This window comes from Mustelus asterias, chromosome 1 (assembly GCF_964213995.1).
Source record: "Mustelus asterias chromosome 1, sMusAst1.hap1.1, whole genome shotgun sequence".
Classification (NCBI taxonomy): domain Eukaryota; kingdom Metazoa; phylum Chordata; class Chondrichthyes; order Carcharhiniformes; family Triakidae; genus Mustelus; species Mustelus asterias.
In genome coordinates this window covers 196710523-196725615 of record NC_135801.1, presented here as the reverse complement: position 1 = coordinate 196725615, position 15093 = coordinate 196710523, and the positions used below count along the sequence as shown (strand labels likewise).

The 15093-nt window shown below is 47.8% G+C and overlaps 1 protein-coding gene across 1 annotated transcript in view; it reads right to left on the bottom strand.

Moving 5' to 3' along the window:
- Positions 1 to 15093, bottom strand: part of alms1 (ALMS1 centrosome and basal body associated protein) — a 115062-nt gene that overhangs the window by 15394 nt on the left and 84575 nt on the right. The window contains exons 16-18 of the mRNA XM_078200048.1: positions 14160 to 14407; positions 1793 to 1967; positions 447 to 507 (exon numbers count right to left, since the gene is read on the bottom strand). Coding sequence (XP_078056174.1) covers positions 447 to 507; positions 1793 to 1967; positions 14160 to 14407 — 484 coding nt within the window. The remainder of the gene's footprint in view (positions 1 to 446; positions 508 to 1792; positions 1968 to 14159; positions 14408 to 15093) is intronic.

Here is a 15093-nt window from a genome sequence, read left to right as displayed (position 1 = left end):
GTACCCGCCTCTACTACTACCTCTGGCAGCTTGTTCCAGACACTCACCACCCTGTGTGAAAAAATTGTCCCTCTGGACACTTCTGTATCTCCCCTCTCACCTTAAACCTGTGCCCTCTAGTTTTAGACTCCCCTACCTTTGGGAAAAGATATTGACTATCTAGCTGATCTATGCTCATTATTTTATAGACCTCTAGAAGATCACCCCTCAGCCTTCTACACTCCAGGGAAAAAAACTCCCAGTCTATCCAGCCTCTCCTTATAACTCAAACCATCAAGTCCGGGTAACATCCCAGTAAATGGGAATATGGGGAGTGGCTGGCAAAATGGTGCTGAAGGAAGCCAAGATTAGCCAGGAGCGCGAGGAGTGCTGGCAGTGCAAGCTCAATGGGCTGTATGTTGTTGACTCCCGCTGCTGTGTGTGTGTGTTCCCAGAGTAACACTCACCGCTTGGACCTGTCAAACATCTCCCGCTTTGGGATTTTCCTCTTCAGTAAAATGGCTTCGGCTGAAAGATACAAGAGACAGGTGATACTGGCGTCCAGACAAACTGTTAAACATGCTGAACGCCAACAATAAAACACGCTGGGATCGGAAATAGTTCACACACAATTGAGTAGAAACAGAAAAACTACAGCACAAAACAGGCCCTTTGGCCCCACAAGTTGTGCCGAACATATCCCTACCTTTTAGGCCTACCTATAACCCTCTATCCTATTAAGTCCCATGTACTCATCCAGGAGTCTCTTAAAAGACCCTATTGAGTTTGCCTCCACCACCACTGACGGCAGCCGATTCCACTCGCCCACCACCCTCTGTGTGAAAAACTTCCCCCTAACATTTCCCCTGTACCTACGCCCCAGCACCTTAAACCTGTGTCCTCTCGTAGCAGACATTTCCACCCTGGGAAAAAGCCTCTGAGAGTCCACCCGATCTATGCCTCTCAACATCTTATACACCTCTCATCCTTCGTCTCTCCAAGGAGAAAAGACCGAGCTCCCTCAGCCTATCCTCATAAGGCATGCCACTCAATCCAGGCAACATCCTTGTAAATCTCCTCTGCACCCTTTCAATCTTTTCCACATCCTTCCTGTAATGAGGCGACCAGAACTGAGCACAGTACTCCAAGTGGGGTCTGACAAGGGTCTTAACGAGTGAGTAATTTGAGATTAATTGGTTCAGTACATTACTGGGTGAATAATCAGTAACCAAGGGGTTGTCACCTTTATGTGTTAATTGGTTAAATTTGATTTGATTCCTCAAAAGGATAGAAAGGAGAATTGGATTGGTGTTTTATTTCTCTCGGAATAAAGCTCTGTCTGGAAAAAGTAAAGATTTGGTTGCTTTCTATCCAATTAGCCATTGGAGTTTTATACTACAAAGGTGCAGGATGCGAGTGTCACTGGCAAGTCCACCTGTCCCATGACCCATCCTAGATACACCGGGCACACCTATGTTGCTTGCTAGACCACTTCAGAGGGCAGTTACAATGTAGTGACATGAATGTGGGAGTCACACTGAGACTCGTAAAAGGATAAACAGGTTTCACTACTAAACCAGCTGACCACAAGGTCACGTTTACTGATTAAATATCAGATTTCTAATGCAGGCCCTTGGTTACTAGCTCAGGAATATAATGCACCACCAGACTGAGTCTGAATGACATGTGGAATATCAGATGGTACTCATAGGAGGTGTGTGAGTGGGTTATGCCGGTTGGGAAACTCCACTGTCAGTGTGGATAAAGTGGTACACGAGGTATAATATAGAATCGTGTGCACATTCGTACTTACCATGCTGACAGCCCTGCCTATTCCTGGGGTCTGTCTCCTGGGACTGGTTGAAAAGTCTCTCTCTCTCACTCTGCAGGATGCTCTGTATCTTCCTCTCTTCCATCAGTAACTCCAGGCGCCTCACCCGCTGCCGGGAATGGGAGATAAAATCCGGTCGGTTCATGTGTAAGGCCTCCTGTCGAACAATAAAATAAAGCAGACATCTGTGGGTGCAATTCTGGGCTCTGTATTGAGCCACAGCACACTGAGACACTCCTGGTTCGATCCTGATCTCAGAGTGGGCCACAGAGTGCACGGTTTTCTCTGAAGATTCACTGCTGGGATACAGCATTGCTCAGTCATGCTGCCATTAACCATGTAGAGCGCGTTTAGCAGACTGATTCCCCCCCCGCCTATACAGAGATTCTCTGACATACACAAGGATCCCATCCCAATATCGGCCTTCCCTTCCTTCTTATCCTATCATCGCCCCTCTCCCAGCCATTGGCCCCTCCTATCATCGCCCCTCCCCCAGCCATTGGCCCCTCCTATCATCGCCCCTCCCCCAGCCATTGGCCCCCTCCTATCATCGCCCCTCCCCCAGCCATTGGCCCCTTCTATGATCACTCCTCTCCAGAACATCCTCACCACCATTAATGTTGGGCCTTCACGGACTGGGAGAATTTAATTAGGCAGTAGTAACATTTCAGTTTGAACCTCTGAGTGGATCTTCCAGAGAGTCTGGAATGAGGGAGCATGATCTCCGGATAAGGGGTCTCCCATTTGAGGTTGAGATGAGGAGAGATTTCTTGATGGTGAATCTTGGGAGTCCTCTACCCGAGAGGGTTGTGGCTGGTCAGTCAGTCAGTATGTTCAGGGTCGAGATTGACAGAATGTTTCGGAAATGAAGGGAACCGAGAGAGATTTCAGAGCAAGCTTGAGGGACTCGAAAGTTAACTCCTGCTCCTGTTAGATAACATTAGCCCTTCGATCCTATTCTGCTGTTCATTAAACTCATACCTGTCCATCTACACCAATGGTTCCCAACCCCAACTTATGTCACAGCCCAGCTTTTATACTGAGGCCTGTCTCCAACTGAGCTGCTCTCGGGCAAAAACCTTTTATCTCTAAAACCTCCTAAAAACACACCAAGCCACCATTCACTGCAACTTTCGTTATCATAGAATCTTACAGTACAGAAGGAGGCCATTCGGCCCATCGAGTCTGCACTGACCACAATCCCACCCCATGCATTTACCTTAGCTAACCTCCCGACACTAAGGGTCAATTTATCATGGCCAATGCACCCTAACACGCACATCTTTAGACTGTGGGAGGAAACCAGAGCACCCAGAGGAAACCCACGCAGACACAAGGAGAACGTGCAAACTCCACACAGACTGTGACCCGAGGCTGGAATTGAACCCGGGTCCCTGGCGCTGTGAGGCAGCAGTGCTAACCCACTGTGTCACCGTGCCGCCCTAGTTTAACAACTTTACAATGAAAGCTTCATCACCATTTCAATGTCAAAGGCAATAAATGTATACAATTTAAAAATGTTTCCCATTAAAGATTCTAATTGCTTTCAGTTTTAAGTCTGCATTTGTCAATGTGAAAGTTCAGAAACGCAAGGAGATCCTGTGAGCAGCATCCTGCTGATAAGTGTTAACCTGATGGCTGGGCCTGCCTCTGAGCACAGCCTCTTGATCCAGGGAGGAATTGATGTTCGGGAAACTCGCAGGCCCGGTTCCACTGACAAGTTTCCTACATTATTCTGCGCTGAGAACACCAATTGGTTGAGGGAAATGTACTGCCACAGTGCGATGGGAAATCGATGGACATTCTTGTCCCGCAAGCAACCAAAATGGCAGGGGCATTTCTGCAAACTTCAGTTTCAGTGTATGATTCGTCCCGAGATCGACAAATTCCTCTTGTGCTTTCCATGACAGCGTCTTTGATGATTCAAGAGAAAATGGATCACATAACCGTGGAGGGGAAATAGCATTCAAACATCTCTCGTGGTGTCTGAAGTGTGGAGATGAGGTTGAGGGTGGTTTTTACTGACGGTTTTGCTGAAGCCAGCTCAAACATCCCAATCGACCCACTTGCTACCTTTTTCTGTTAAAGAGAGAGAGTTTTCGTCTGAAGCCTTGAAGTTTTGTCTCGACAGTCATGCTTGCGTTCTCCCGACATTTTAACATTCAGCTCATTCCGATGACTAAATATATCTGAAAGATCTACAAGCCTCCAAGAATCATCAGACACCTCCCTGTGTGTGCATGAATAAACCCTGGAACCCAGCTCCCATCTCACCACACAAAATAATCAAAGGACATGACTTGACACAATTGACTGGTCCAACACCAGGTACTCAGGTGGCATTGTTTTGGCAACAAGGGTTTCACGGTGCAGGATTCAGTGGCTGACCTGGATGTCAGGATTCACTTCAGAGAGTCATAGAGGTTTACAGCATGGAAACAGGCCCTTCGGCCCAACTTGTCCATGCCGCCCTTATTTTGTTTTTTAAACCCCTAAGCTAATCCCAATTGTCTGCATTTGGCCCATATCCCTCTATACCCATCGTACCCATGTAACTATCTAAATGCTTTTTAAAAGATAAAATTGTACCCGCCTCTACTACTACCTCAGGCAGCTTGTTCCAGACACTCACCACCCTCTGTGTGAAAAAATTGCCCCTCTGGACACTTTTGTATCTCTCCCCTCTCACCTTAAACCTATGCCCTCTAGTTTTAGACTCCTCTACCTTTGGGAAAAGATATTGACTATCTACCTTGTCTATGCCCCTCATTCTTTTATAGACTTCTAGACGGTCACCTCTCAGCCTCCTACGTTCCAGAGAAAAAAGTCCCAGTCCATTCAGCCTCTCCTTATAACTCAATCCATCAAGTCCCAGTAGCATCCTAGTAAATCTTTTCTGCACTCTTTCTAGTTTAATAATATCCTTTCTATAATAGGGTGACCAGAATTGCACACAGTATTCCAAATGTGGCCTTACCAATGTCTTGTACAACTTCAACAAGACGTCCCAACTCCTGTATTCAATGTTCTGACCGATGAAACCAAGCATGCCAAATGCCTTCTTCACCACTCTGTCCACCTGTGACTCTACTTTCAAAGAGCTATGAACATGTACCCCATGATCTCTTTGTTCTGTAACTCTCCCCAATGCCCTACCATTAACTGAGTAAGTCCTGCCCTGGTTCAATCTACCAAAATGCATCACCTTGCATTTGTCTAAATTAAACTCCATCTGCCATTCATTCGTTGGCCCAATTGATCAAGATCCCGCTGCAATTGGAGATAACCTTCCTCACTGTCCACCATGCCACCAATCTTGGTGTCATCTGCAAACTTACTAACCATGCCCCCTATATTCTCATCCAAATCATTAATATAAATGACAAATAACAGTGGGCCCAGCACTGATCCCCAAGGCACACCGCTGGTCACAGGCCTCCAGTTTGAAAAACAACCCTCGACAACCACCCTCTGGCTTCTGTCAAGAAGCCAATTTTGTATCCATTTAGATACCTCACCCTGGATCCTGTGAGATTTAACTTTATGCAACAACCTACCATGCGGTACCTTGTAAAAGGCCTTGCTAAAGTCCATGTAGACAACATCAACTGCACTGCCCTCATCTACCTTCTTGGTTACCCCTTCAAAAAACTCAATTAAATTTGAGAGACAAGATTTTCCACTCACAAAGCCATGCTGACTGTCCCTAATCAGTCCTTGCGTCTCTAAAGGTTCTTTCGCTTTACTCATGAGTCCTTTGATTTTTCCTGTCAGTGGGAGGTAATGGGAGGTAATGCATTTTGGAAGGTCTAATACAGATAGGAAATATACAGTAAGTGGCAGAACCCTTAAGAGTATTGATAGGCAGAGGGATCTGGGGTACAGGTACACAGGTCACTGAAAGTGGCAATGCAGGTGGAGAAGGTAGTCAAGAAGGCATACGGCATGCTTGCCTTCATCGGCCGGAGCACTGAATTAAAAATTGGCAAGTCATGTTGCAGCTTTATAGAACCTTAGTTAGGCCGCACTTGGAATATAGTGTTCAATTCTGGTCACCACACTACCAGAAGGATGTGGAGGCTTTGGAGAGGGTACAGAAAATATTTACCAGGATGTTGCCTGGTATGGAGGGCATTAGCTATGAGGAGAGGTTGGAGAAACTTGGTTCGTTCTCACTGGAGCAACGGAGGTTGAGGGGAGACCTGATAGAAGTCTACAAGATTATGAGAGGCATGGACAGAGTGGATAGTCAGAAGCTTTTTCCCAGGGTGGAAGAGTCAATTATTAGGGGGCACAGGTTTAAGGTGTGAGGGACAAGGTTTAAAGGAGATGTACGAGGCAGGTATTTGACACAGAGGGTGGTGGGTGTCTGGAACTCGCTGCCGATGTCATTATACACATTGGTGGAAATGACGTAGATAGGAAGAGTAGGGGGGTCCTAAGGGAGCAATTCAGGGAGTTGGGAAATAGGGTAAAAAGTAGGGTCACTAGGGTGGCCATCTCTGGGCTGCTCCCAATGCCTCGTGCCAGTGAGGATAAGAATAGGGAGTTGGTTCAAATGAATGCCTGGCTAAAGGACTGGTCCAGGAGGGAGGGCTTTATTTTCATAGACCAATGGGAGGTTTTCAGGAGAGGATGGCACCTGTACAAGAGGGAGGGGTCACAACTAAGTTGGAAGGGCACAAATATCCTGGCTGGGAGCTTTGCTAATGCAGTTCGGGGGGGTTTAAACTAGTGTGGCAGGGGGGTGGGGATCAAACTATTAGGTCTATAAGTGTGGTGGCTGGGGACGAGCTTGGGGCTGGGACAAGGCTGGCAAAGAAGAAGAGCACTCTGGGGGAGGACGACCTCACTGAGCCTGGGGGTCTGGAGTGCTTATACTTCAATGCAAGGAGCGTAGCAGGTAAAACAGACGAACTTGGGGCCTTAATGCGCACGAGGAATTTGGATGTGGTTGCGGTGACGGAGACTTGGTTGAAAGAGGGACAGGACTGGCAGCTGAATATTCCAGGGTACAAGTGTTTTAGGCGAGACAGAGGAGGGGCCAAAAGAGGTGGGGGAGTAGCGGTATTGGTTGGAGAGCATATTACAGCGGTGCAGAGGGAGGACAATTCGGAGGAGTCGTGTAGCGAGTCACTCTGGGTGGAGCTTAGAAACAGGAAAGGCGCAGTCACTATGTTGGGGGTGTACTACAGGCCCCCCAACAGCCCAAGGGAAGTGGAAGAATGGATATGTCAGGAGATACTGGATAGGTGCAGGAAATATAGGGTTGTTGTAGTGGGAGACTTCAATTTCCCTGGTATAGACTGGAAATCGCTGAGGGCAGGGACTCTGGATGGTGAGACATTTGTAAAATGTGTACAGGAGGGTTCGTTGGAACAATATGTGGACAGCCCAACTAGAGAGGGGGCTATACTGGACCTGGTGCTGGGGAATGAACCCGGTCAGGTCTTCAAAGTTTTGGTCGGGGAACATGTGGCAAATAGTGACCACAATTCTGTTAGCTTTAGGATAGTGATGGAAAAGGATGAGTGGTGTCCCAAGGGTAAGGTGTTGGATTGGGGCAAGGCTAACTTTATTGGGATCAGGCAGAAATTGGCAGCTCTTGATTGGGAGAGGCTGTTTGAGGGTAAATCCACATCTGGTATGTGGCAGTCTTTTAAGGAACGGTTGTTAGGGCTACAGGACAAGCATGTGCCTGTAAAAAAGAAGGATAGGAAGGGTAGGATTAGAGAACCGTGGATAACCAGGGAAATTGAGGGGCTGGTCAAAAGGAAAAGAGAGGCGTATGTTAGGTCCAAGCAGCTAAAAACGGAGGGAGCTCTGGAGGAGTATAATGAAAGTAGGAAAATACTCAAACGGGGAATTAGAAGAGCAAAAAGGGGTCACGAAATGTTCTTGGCAGACAGGATTAAGGAGAATCCCAAGGCATTTTATTCATACGTTAGGAACAAAAGGGTTGTAAGGGAAAAAATCGGACCTCTCAGGGACAAAAGTGGGGACTTATGCTTGGAGCCCAAAGAGGTAGGGGAGATCCTAAATGAATACTTTGCGTCGGTATTCACTAAGGAGAGGGATGTGTTGACTGGGAGTGTCTCGGAGGGGAGTGTTGAACCGTTGGAGAAAATCTCCATTACAAAGGAGGAAGTGTTAGGTTTGTTAGAGAATATAAAGACTGACAAATCCCCAGGGCCTGATGGAATCTATCCAAGGCTGCTCAGGGAGACGAGAGGTGAAATAGTTGGGCCTCTGACGCAAATCTTTGTCTCGTCACTGGACACAGGTGAGGTCCCAGAGGATTGGAGGATAGCCAATGTGGTCCCGTTATTTAAGAAGGGTAGGAAGGATAACCCGGGTAATTATAGGCCGGTGAGCTTGACGTCCGTGGTGGGGAAGTTGTTGGAGAAGATTCTTAAAGATAGGATGTATGCGCATTTAGAAAGGAATAAACTCATTAACGATAGTCAACATGGTTTTGTGAGAGGGAGGTCATGCCTCACGAACCTGGTGGTGTTTTTTGAAGAAGTGACCAAAATGGTTGACGAAGGAAGGGCCGTGGATGTTGTCTATATGGACTTTAGTAAAGCGTTTGACAAAGTCCCTCATGGTAGGCTAGTGAAAAAGGTTGGATCCCATGGGATAAAGGGGGAGGTGGCTAGATGGGTGGAGAACTGGCTTGGTCATAGAAGACAGAGGGTGGTAGTGGAAGGGTCTTTTTCCGGCTGGAGGCCTGTGACTAGTGGTGTACCGCAGGGCTCTGTATTGGGACCTCTGCTGTTTGTGATTTATATAAATGATCTGGAAGAAGGAGTAACTGGGGTGATCAGTAAGTTTGCGGACGACACAAAACTGGCAGGACTTGCAGATAGTGAGGAACATTGTCAGAGGCTACAGAAGGATATAGATAGGCTGGAAATTTGGGCAAGGAAATGGCAGATGGAGTTCAATCCTGATAAATGCGAAGTGATGCATTTTGGTGGGAATAATGTAGGGAGGAGCTACACGATAAATGGAAGAACCATAAAGGGTGTAGAGACGCAGAGGGACCTGGGTGTGCAAGTCCACAGATCTTTGAAGGTGACGTCACAGGTGGAGAAGGTGGTGAAGAAGGCATATGGCATGCTTGCCTTTATAGGACGGGGCATAGAGTATAAAAGTTGGGGTCTGATGTTGCAGATGTATAGAACGTTGGTTCGGCCGCATTTGGAATACTGCGTCCAGTTCTGGTCGCCACACTACCAGAAGGACGTGGAGGCTTTGGAGAGAGTACAGAGGAGGTTTACCAGGATGTTGCCTGGTATGGAGGGGCTTGGTTATGAGGAGAGAATGGGGAAACTGGGGTTGTTCTCCTTGGAAAGACGGAGGATGAGGGGAGACTTAATAGAGGTGTATAAAATTATGAAAGGCATAGATAGGGTGAACGGTGGGAAGCTTTTCCCCGGGTCGGTGGTGACGTTCACGAGGGGTCATAGGTTCAAGGTGAAGGGGGGGAGGTTTAACACAGATATCAGAAGGACATATTTCACACAGAGGGTCGTGGGGGCCTGGAATGTGTTGCCGGGCAAGGTGGTGGAGGCGGACACACTGGGAACGTTTAAGACTTATCTAGACAGCTATATGAACGGAGTGGGAATGGAGGGATACAAAAGGGTGATCTAGTTTGGACCAGGGAGCGGCGCGGGCTAATTGTTCCTGGTTTCTCGTTTCAAGGTTTCATTCTACGATCATCTTGCTGGTGCCAGTACAGAGTGAGACTGCGGATAGTTGGGAACCTGTCTCGGGGGCAGGGGATTCATATGGTGTTCGTGGAAGTGGAAATGACTAGGGTTGGGAAGCATTTTCCGATCGGGGCCATTGTGATCTCCTGGACTCGTTTCGATCGCCTCAGGGGGTCGGAGAGGAATTTCCCAGATTTTTTTTTTCCCCATATTGGCCCTGGGGTTTTTCACTCTGGGTTTTCGCCTCTCCCTGGAGATCACATGGTCTGGAATGGGGGGGTGGGGGTAAGTTAATAGGTTGTAATGAACAAAGCATCGTAGCTGTGAGGGACAGCTCGGTGGATAGGATATTGGTATGTAGATAGGCTGGAAAATTGGGCGGGGATCCTGGATTCAGGATTCAATCCTGGACCGGGGAGCGGCGCGGGCTTGGAGGGCCGAAGGGCCTGTTCCTGTGCTGTATTGTTCTTTGTTCTTGTTTGAGGGAGGTAGTGGAAGCGGATACGGTCGTGACTTTTAAGGGGTGTCTTGACAAGTACATGAATAGGATGGGAATAGAGGGATATGGTCCCCGGAAGGGTAGGGGGTTTTAGTTAAGTCGGGCAGCATGGTGGGTGCAGGCTTGGAGGGCCGAAGGGCCTGTTCCTGTGCTGTAACTTTCTTTGTTCTTTGGAGATGCTATTGCTCCTGGCAGTGGAGGTTGTTTTGCTTTGATTTGATTTGATTAGCTGTTGTGACAGAAAAGATTCTCTTTCTGGTCACATGACTGAGCAATTCTTTGCAAAAGAAGAAATTGTCTCTAATAGAATCCCTGTCAATTTACTGATGTTGGCTAAGAGCTGACAGCCCACGCTGTGAGTTACAGGGTAAACTTTCCACACATTTCTAATTCTGGTCAGTATAAGCTGACATTTCGTCAGTATGCTGCTTGATTTTACTATCAGAAAGAGGAACTTTATCAAATTCAGCAATGGTCTTCAATTTCACTCGGAGCTCAACCCCCAGGGAATTAGCCTCCCGCGTATTATCCGAGACCCACACACACTCCATCATATGTTGGTGTTTCTTTGCATTTTGTTCTCTCTGGCTCCTGGAGTACAGGAGAGACATGCTGGAGAGTGAACAGTGTTTTGTATTGAGATGGTGCTTCAGATCACTCGGTACATTGCAATGTTTGGGAGCCCCTCCCTGCAAACTAGGCATTCCAGGACAGGCCAGGAGGCTCCAGCAGTCAGGAAAATCCAAAGCCCGAGTAGCTGTCACTGTGTGTGTGTATGTGTGTGTGTGTGTGTATACAGGAACCTCACTTTTCTCTCCTGGGGTTCTGTTGCTTTGGCCACATCAGAATCAGAACGAGATTCTTCCCCTCGCTTCAGGAACTAATCCATGGCAAATTGTGGTCAAACACACACACAAACATGGTCCCGTACACTCCCCACCAGGCCCCCCCCCCCCCCCCCCTCCCCATCCCATATCCCCTGATCCCTTTAGCCCCTAGAGTTATTTCTAATTTCTTCTTGAAATCAGACGTTTTGACCTCAAATACTTTCTGTGGGAGTGAATTCCACACATTCACCACCCTCTGGGTGAAGAAATTTCTCCTCACCTCAGTTCTAAAAGGTTTATCCCTTATCCTCAAACTATGACCCCTAGTTCTGGACTCCCCCACCATTGGGAACATTCTTTCTGAATCTACCCTTTCTAACCCTGTTAGAATTCTATAAAGTTCTTATACGATCCCCTCTCACTCTTCTAAACTCCAGTGAATATAATCCTAAATAACTTAGTCTCTCCTCATAGACAGACCTGCCACCCCAGGAATCAGCCTGTAAACCTTCGTTGTGCTCCCTCTATAGCAAAGACGTCCTTCCCCAGATAAAGACACCAAAACCACTCCAAGTATGGCCTCACTAACCCCTTATACAATTGCAGCGAAACATCCCTATCCCTATACTCAAATCCTCTCGCTGTGAAGGCCAACATACCATTTGCCTTCTTTACTGCCTGCTGTACCTGCGCACTCACTTTCAGCGACTGATGCACGAGGACACCAAAGTCTCGCTGAGTATCCACCTCTCTCAATTTACACCCATTCAAGGATGACCTTTGACAAGGTGCCTCACGGGAGACTGCTGAGTAAAATAAGGGCCCATGGTATTCGAGGCAAGGTACTAACATGGATTGACGATTGGCTGTCAGACAGAAGGCAGAGAGTTGGGATAAAAGGTTCTTTCTCAGAATGGCAACCGGTGACAAGTGGTGTCCCGCAGGGTTCAGTGTTGGGGCCACAGCTGTTCTCTTTATATATTAACGATCTAGATGACGGGACTGGGGGCATTCTGGCCAAGTTTGCCGATGATACAAAGATAGGTGGAGGGGCAGGTAGTATTGAGGAGGTGGGGAGGCTGCAGAAAGATTTAGACAGTTTAGGAGAGTGGTCCAAGAAGTGGCTGATGAAATTCAACGTGGGCAAGTGCGAGGTCGTACACTTTGGAAAAAAGAAGAGAGGCATGGACTATTTTCTAAACGGTGACAAAATTCATAATGCTAAAGTGCAAAGGGACTTGGGAGTCCTAGTCCAGGATTCTCTAAAGGTAAACTTGCAGGTTGAGTCCGTAATTAAGAAAGCAAATGTAATGTTGTCATTTATCTCAAGAGGCTTGGAATACAAAAGCAGGGATGTACTTCTGAGGCTTTATAAAGCACTGGTTAGGCCCCATTTGGAGTACTGTGAGCAATTTTGGGCCCCACACCTCAGGAAGGACATACTGGCACTGGAGCGGGTCCAGCGGAGATTCACACGGATGATCCCAGGAATGGTAGGCCTGACATACGATGAACGTCTGAGGATCGTGGGATTATATTCATTGGAGTTTAGGAGGTTGAGGGGAGATCTGATAGAAACTTACAAGATAATGAACGGCTTAGATAGGATGGACGTAGGGAAGTTGTTTCCATTAGCAGGGGAGACTAGGACGCGGGGGCACAGCCTTAGAATAAAAGGGAGTCACTTTAGAACAGAGATGAGGAGAAATTTCTTCAGCCAGAGAGTGGTGGGTCTGTGGAATTCATTGCCACAGAGGGCTGTGGAGGCCGAGACGTTGAGCGTCTTCAAGACAGAAATTGATAAATTCTTGATTTCTCGAGGAATTAAGGGCTATGGGGAGAGAGCGGGTAAATGGAGTTGAAATCAACCATGATTGAATGGTGGAGTGGACTCGATGGGCCGAATGGCCTTACTTCCGCTCCTATGTCTTATGGTCTTATGATATGGACGGGTGGTCAGATGGACAGGACAGTGGCAAATGGAATTTAACCCTGAAAGTGAGAGGTGTTGCATTTTGGGAGGACTAACAAGGTAAAGGTATACAATGAACAGGAGGATGCTGGGAAGTACAGAGGACCAGAGGAACCCTGGGTGCATGTCCACAGATCCCTGAAGAAGGCAGAACAGGTAGATAAGGTGGTTAAGAAAGCGTATCGGATACTTGCCTTTATTAGCTGAGGCACTGACTATAAGAGCAGGGAGGTGATGATGGAGCTGTATAAAATGCTTGTTAGGCCACAGCTAGAGCACTGTGTGCAGTTCTGGTCAGCACGCTATAGGAAGGGTGCAGAGGAGGTTCGCCAGAATGTTGCCTGGGCTGGAACGTTTCAGCTTTGAAGAGAGGCTGGTTAGGCTGGGGCTGGTTTCCTTCGAGCAGAGAGGCTGACAGGGGACCTGATTGAGGTGTGCAGAATTATGAGGAAAATAGACAGGGTAGATAGAGGGTGGTGGGAATCTGGAACTCGCTGCCTGAAAGGGTGGCAGAGGCGGGAACCCTCACAACATTTTAGTAATATTTAGATGAGCACTTGAAACGTCATCGCATACAAGGCTACAGAGCAAGTGCTGGTAAATGAGATTAGGATAGGCGCTAGAAGGCTGGGGCAGACATGATGGGCCTCGGGCCTCTTTTTGTCCGAGTAAAACTCTCTGACTCGAGGGCTGAGAGGAAATTTGATAAAGGACTTGGCGAGAGTAGGTGGGAGGAACCGTTCCCACTCTCACAGGAGGATTGAAGAGGAGAGGGCATAGATTTAAAGTCAACGGCAAAAGAAACAGAAATGTCTTGAGGAGAAATGTTATCATCACTGAGTGGTTTGGGTTTGGAATGCCGTGCCTGGGAGTGCAGTGGAGGCAGGTTCAATTGAAGCATTCGAAAGGGGATTAGACTGTTAGCGGAAAAGGAAGAATGTGCAGGGTTACGGGGAGAGGGTGGGTGTACCAAGTGGGTCAAATGGCCTCCTTCTGCACTAAAATTTGTGTAATTCAGTATTCCAAAAGAGAAAAGTCATCTTTCTTAATACGCGGATTAGAGGATATGAGAAATCTCTCTGTAAAACCGCTGTATGGTAATAAATAACCGTGACATTCTCGATTAATTCCTGCAGCTGAATGTTAAACTGTCTCCTCCACACACTCACCAACACCCCTGCTTCATTAGGAAGTTTATTCACTCAGCTGACACACTGCTGACGACTGGGGCTTGAATCCTCCCTCAGAGCCTCACACCCTGAACTTTATCATTGGAACAGTGTCTGTTATTGCAAACGTTCGCCACTATCAGAGCCTCACGTGTTATCCTTACTTTCAGGGTGATACGTATCAAAGGGGAAGGGTTCCTCAGAGCAGCAGCGATCTGTGACAGCTCTGTGTCCCGGCATCTCGCCGGGTCGCTGGTCCATTGCTGCTGTAGCTGTTTCTCTTGCAGTGGCTCTCTGCACACGGCGGTCGATGGTAACAATGTAAAATTGCCTGAAGTGGAGCTGTGGCAGGGTCCCGGAACATTCTCTTTCCTCGAGGCCCACTTCAGCTCACCGGCAGGAATAAACCAGGCTGGAGTTTGATAAAATAGGCACAGGTTAGCTCTCACCCCCACAGCACAGGTTATCCCAACATGGACTACCCACAGCCCAATAACAAATCCCACCTGTAAATACTGGGAGAGGAGACTGAGGGGGGCCGACTCTTCACCCCACTGGGAAATCCCACTCCAGCCCAGAAAGTGCACGCGGAAATGTGATACCCCAATAATAAAAGATGCAAGAATTCTCAGAACGGTTTAGATTTTGGGGTGAGGGGTTTGAAGGAAGGGCCATTAGGAATTGAAGTTATAAAGCCTTCATAGGGAGAGAATCACGGGAACAGGAGTCCATTCAGCCCCTCGAGCCTGTCACACAGGACCAGGAGGAGGCCATTCAGCCCCTCGAGCCTGTCACACAGGACCAGGAGGAGGCCATTCAGCCCCTCGAGCCTGTCACACAGGAACAGGAAGAGGCCATTCAGCCCCTCAAGCCCATTACACAGGAACAGAAAGAGACCATTTCAGCCCCTTGGGCCTGTCACACAGGAACAGGAGGAGGCCATTCAGCCCTCCGAGCCTGTTACATGGGACCATGAGGAGGCCATTCAGCCCTTCGAGCCTGTCACACAGAAACAGGAGGAGACCATTCAGTAACAGATGATCTTCTCCTCCTCCCCAGTTTTACTTCCTATCCTCACAGACTCATCACAACAGCAAT